Source organism: Phytophthora cinnamomi (assembly GCF_018691715.1).
Source record: "Phytophthora cinnamomi strain GKB4 chromosome Unknown Contig4, whole genome shotgun sequence".
NCBI lineage: Eukaryota > Oomycota > Peronosporomycetes > Peronosporales > Peronosporaceae > Phytophthora > Phytophthora cinnamomi.
The window spans coordinates 1,772,855-1,778,510 of record NW_027150937.1 but is presented as its reverse complement, the minus strand read 5'-3'; the positions used below and the strand labels follow the sequence as shown (position 1 = coordinate 1,778,510).

The following is a 5,656-nucleotide window of genomic DNA, read 5'->3' as shown; positions in this document are numbered from 1 at the left end:
TGCTTACCGTGATCGGATTAAGCAAGCGCGTGATCGCTTCGAGACATACTCGAAGCGTGGAAAGCTGGAGCAACTTCATGTTGCTGCTGAGGAGGCAAATGTGCCATGCGCTGTGCCCGAGGGCTTTCAGTGCACGAAGTGCTCCCAGGCGCGGTCCGCTTGAGCGACCGCGACCTGAACGGGTACACGTCGTTCCGTGTGCCCGAGAGTCTCAAAGAGCTCCGTGCTAAATTCTTAGCACGTGAGGGTTCGGGCGCTGGCGATGATCGCAGCGCTCGTGTTACTTCCGCTGTGCCAGCGCGTACTGCTCCTCGTACGCCCTCACCATTTCCGGAACGTCCTCCAGCAAGACGTTCCGCGGCTCCCATGTACCGTATTCCTTATGTGCTTGCTGACTGATTCATTTTACTGACAAATCTAAGTAGCCAATCAAATTCGAGTGTTGATTGTACAGTTTTACTTTATGTGCTTGCTGACAGCTCAGCTCAACCACAAATTTCTCACTTGCAATTTCGACATAAGCAGCGCACAGCCGACGGCATGAAGCGGAAACCACCAGGACGCAGCCGCGTGACTGGCACCGGCCGAAAGGAGCCGAAGCATACTCGGGACTCCTTCACTAAGAGTGAGAAGCTGGAGATAGTAAGATTCTTTGCTAACAACAAAGTCGACGCTACGCTAGACAAATACTTTCCTAAGCTGGCAGGCCATGCAAGAGAGCAGAAGAGAAAGCTAATGTACCAGTGGCGTAAGGAGCACGACCAACTCGAAGAGTTGTGCGCCGACCCCCGCCAAGCAAGTCTAAAGTACATACGCCCGACCGGCAGCACTACCATCCTCCCCACCGACGCTGAGATGGAGCTGGTGCAGTGGATCAACGCGCTGAGGAAGGACGGGGCTCCCGTGAGCTCCAAAATGCTGGAGCTGCAGGCCAGGGCGACTGCACACGCGGCTTCTCCAAGGCACACCTTCTGCCGCCAATCCCACCGTCGAACGCTATGCAAGATGGGCCTGCTGCTCCTGACGTTTTAGATGACGCCGCTGTGGCCTTCTTGAGGGAGTTCAGCATGGTAGATGAGACTGTAGGCGATCTCTCGTCTGACGACGACTTAGATAGCGATGATGGCGACGAGATCGACGAGTGGTAAGCGCGTAATACAATTTTCCGTTTGATGACTACTGTTACATTTGTCTACTGTTGCATTTGTCGAAGATTACTGTTGATCAATGTTTGGACGACAAGTTGCAAATCATGCAGATGCATGTCAGCAAGCACATAAGGAATACGTTATCTCGATGGGGAGGAAATCCTCTCCAACGAATACGAAAACGAGCCCCTTGAGGGTTTGTTTTCGGGATACTATGGTCAACAATCCGCTCAACAATCCAGCGGGTTGAGCCGTGGGCGTCACGGATCGGCGGTGGCGGGGGTGGGAACACGCCCCGGGTATGATCAGCCCCGGGCTGATCAGTATGCGCCTCTCCACGACCGGGTGACCGCCGTGGAGCGTTTGCAGGGCGCTGAGTTCGCCGCCCTGAAACAGGAGCTGGCGAACCAGAAGGCTCAAGTCGCGGCGGTCTCGCAGACCGCCTCGAACATCCAGGTCGAGCTGGGGACCCAGATGAAGGGGTTGCTCCAGCGCGTCCGCGCGCTGGAGGAGAGGCTGCTCGTCGCCGAGGCCAAGTCCTCCGCTTCTGCCTCGGCTCCTGCCGAGGCTTCGGGTCAGCCGAGCTAGATGGCTCGTGCTGCAGGTATGGCTTCAGCCGTCCGACGTAGAATGTCGGATGGAGGCGCATGCTAGACGGTATGTCTAGCGTGTATGCGTTGCCGTGCCGTGCCAACACAGTGAACGGCCCGATGAAGCGCGGAGCAAGCTTGCTTGCTCCGAAATCCGAAACTGCATGTCTAGGCAGGTTTTGTGTAGCTAACAAAACTAATGAACCAACTTTAAATTCATTTGTGTTGCCTCTGCCCGCATTGTCTGCGTTCAGCTTCTGTTGATCAACAGAAGCTGCTATTGTGTCTTGGACAAACCGAATCACGGCTTGTCTTTTGGTGATGAAACTGATTGCATCCGAGCTGAAGTCATTCAGCTCGCTCTCCGCTAGAGGCCCGGCCTCTGCGTGGTTCTTTGCGGTGTCTGCGCCCTGCGCAGACCCGTGGTCGTTGGCCATGTTGTTGGGGGAGTCTGCGCCCTGCGCAGACTCATGTGGTTTGTCCATTGTTGCAGCTGACACTGTGCAAGTGTCAGCGGTTTTCTGCGGCTGCTGTATTGCAGTCGTAGGTCCTCCCCCACTTAAAGTGGAAGCCATCACTCCGAGTAAACTCGGTAGACGTGGATGCCGCACGGCATTCACGTAGAACGGTGTATGCCCGGTCGAGGCATGCACTGAGTTATTGATGGCAAACTCTGCCATCGATAAACACTCGCTCCAGTATTGGAACGAGTGAGCGTAGCTCTTCAACATATCGACGAGCACGCGATTCACGCGCTCGGTTTGACCGTCCGTCTGCGGATGATCCGCAGTCGACATGGAAAGCTGGCTCCCAAGAAGTGTAAACACTTCTTGCCACAGATGCGCTGTGAAGCGCGGGTCTCTGTCCGACACGATGTCGGACGGCATGCCATGGTGTTTGAACACCATGTCGACGAGCAGACGGGCCGTCTGCTTCGCGGTCACCTCTGCTGGCACCGCAGCAAGATGTACCATCTTGCTGAAGCGGTCTACAAAGACCACAACACCGGTGTTCCCTCCGCTATCCGGGGGAAGACCGAAGATGAAGTCCAAAGACATGGACTTCCAACACTCCGACGGAGTCGGTAGTGATTGCAGTGGAGCCTGCGCGAATGGCGCAGGCTTCACGCGTTGGCATACCTCGCAAGCACGGATGTACTTGCGCACCCACCCTATACTGGTGGTGCCAGTAGAAGTCGCGCGTGAGAAGGACGTAAGTCTTCTCACGTCCGAGATGTCCCGCAGTCGGGGCATCATGATACTCATACATGATCCTGAGTCGCAGGTCATGGTCATTTGGCACGACAACGCGATCCGCGTTGTCGTCGACTGCATTGTAAAGCAGCAGTCCGTCGTGCACACGAAAGCGGTGTGCACGCGCTCGAAGGTGCTTGGGCAGCTTCTGACGGGACTTGTCAGAAGGCGCTGTGCCATAGGCCAGCAAGAGCTTCGCGTCCGCGTCGTGCGCGTACGCGGCCTTCACATCATCCAACAGAGATGATGTGGGTTTGCTCGATCGCATGGCGTCAATGGCATTGACGTCAACAGCTTCTGCATAGTCCGGCCGACGTGATAACGCGTCGGCCACTACATTCAATCTTCCGGGTTTGTATTCGACCCGGAAGTTATACTCCGCAAAGAATGAGAGCCATCTCGCCATTCTTTGTGATATGTGTGGCGATTTCACTGCGGTGCGCAGTGATGCATGGTCGGTGCAGACCACAAATGGTCTACTCCCAAGCAAATACACTCGGAACTTTGCGAGTGCATACTTCATGGCAAGGAGTTCCTTGTCATGCACCGGATAGTTGCGCTCAGTTGGCTTCAGCTGACGCGATTGGTAGTAGACGACACGATCACGGCCCTCGTGATCGTGCTGCATCAACGCGCATCCGATCGCGAAATCGGATGCGTCACACACTACGTGGAATGGGCGATCTTGGTCAGCCACTGCCAAGATCGGCGCCTCAGTCAAGCCCCGCTTGACTGCATCGAATGCCTTTTGGCAATCGGGTGTCCAATTCCACACAGCTTCTTTCTTAAGAAGTTGTGATAGCGGGCGGATCTTGCCCGCATAATCCTCCACGTACTTGCACAAGTACGTGGCCAAGCCAAGGAACTGCCTCAGTTCCTTGACACTTGAAGGCGTTGGCCATTCATTGATCACCCTGACCTTTTCCGGGTCAGGGCGAACACCATTCTTCCCTACGAGACACCCGAGGACGGGTATCTCGCTCGCCCCGAAGATACACTTCTTCAGGTTCGCGTAGAGCTTATGCTTTCGCATAAGCTCAAGTAGCTTCCGGAGATGCACCCTGTGCATCTCTACGTCGGTCTTCCCGTCCACAGCCCGGCTGTGGATGAATACATCATCGAAATAGCTCGGCGCGAAGTCGCGCACCGAGCGCAACAAGTGCGTTACGCACCTGTTGAAAGTCGCAGGGGCATTCTTAAGCCCCTGTGGCATTACTAGCCATTCCCAGAGCATGCCGCTTGGCGTGCTCACTGCCGTGAGAGGGATATCGCTCTCACGCATTAGGATTTGATAAAACCCATCTCGCAAGTCGAGAGCACTGTAAACGGTGCTCCCGGCCATCGAATCGATGATAACATCTTTTCGCGGTATCGGCGTCTGCGCCGGTACCGTCGCATCGTTCAGCTTGTTGTAAGCATGAACGATACGCCATCCGCCCTGTGGCTTTTTGACACAGAACGTCGGAGCACTGTGCGGGGACTTCGATTCCCGCACTTGTCCTGCTTTACGACGACTTTCAAAGAAGTCGTCGATCGCTTTCACTTGCTCTCGCGGCAGTGGCCACTGCCGCGTGACACAGTACTTCGTGCCCGGCACGAGATCAATCTCGTGCTGAATGCCCTTATCCTGCGGAAGCTCCGCAGGAATCTCTTCCGGGAGTACGTCTTTGTACTCCCTCAACAATTCGTAATAGGGACTCGACTTCAGCGAGTCCCAACCTTGTTCCTCGAAGCGCTCTCGCTTCGTCTTCGCACTGAGAGTGTCTTCACTCTCAGTGGTACTTCCCATGAAGAGCTGCCTCAGCTCTTCGCTCTCGCTCCCCGTTCTTTCGCTGTCCGAAAGAACGCAGACTTGCTCGATGCGTCCATCGTGCAAGTCGCGCGTGAAGCGCTTCCAGCTCATGCCTGGAAGCGAAGTCAACTCCGACGCCGTCGTCGGAGGACTAGCGAGTTCCATCTCACGATACTGGAATCCAGTATCGGTGCGCGTCAAGACGCTTAGCGTCTTGACATTCGGCGTCACCGCCGCAGTCTGCCCAGCAGACTGCTCTTGTTGCGTCTCGGTCCCGGACCGAGACTTGCGCAGCGTTCTCCGCTTGCGCCGTCCTCTTGTTGTGCGGAGCTCGGCTCCGCACAGTTGTTCTTCTTGTCCAGGCCCGGCCGTGGACAGTCGTTCGCCGGCGGACCCTGTCCGCGGGCGCGCGGTATCAAGCCCGGATTGACCGCTTTTTCCTTCGTGCAGCCCGGCTGCACGGTAATGTGTCCCTTCGCCGGCAGACCCTGTCTGCGGGCGTGCGATATCAAGCCCGGCTTGATCGCATGGCGCTTCGTCGTGCTGCCCGGCTGCACGACAGCATGCAAATTGCGTCAGTGCGGTACGTTTGCAACCGTCCGCACTGTTTGCAGCGTCAACTCCCGGAGTTGACACGCCTTCGTCACCTCGACGCCAGTTATTGGCGGCGCCCCTCATTACCGAGGGTGCGTCGGCTCCCGGAGCCGACGCGTCGTTGTCGACCAGACCGCTTCGGGTCAGGGACTGTCCCTTACATGCTTGAACGTGGGTGTTGGTTCCCGGAACCAACACATCTTTTTCTTCCGACGTCGGCAGCATTGCCGACGTTGGTCTCACTTGTGCGCGCCCTCGCGCACCTCTTGGGCACTCTGG

At 56.4% G+C, this 5,656-nt stretch overlaps 1 protein-coding gene across 1 annotated transcript; it reads left to right on the top strand.

Moving 5' to 3' along the window:
* Positions 1–540: 540 nt before the first annotated feature.
* Positions 541–1,032, top strand: IUM83_05532 (Bifunctional epoxide hydrolase 2; the record flags this gene model as incomplete). The annotated part of the gene is made up of 1 exon (XM_067929674.1): positions 541–1,032. The coding sequence occupies one exon, from the start codon at positions 541–543 to the stop codon at positions 1,030–1,032; it is 492 nt and encodes a 163-aa protein (XP_067799707.1).
* Between the last annotated feature and the right edge of the window lie 4,624 nt (positions 1,033–5,656).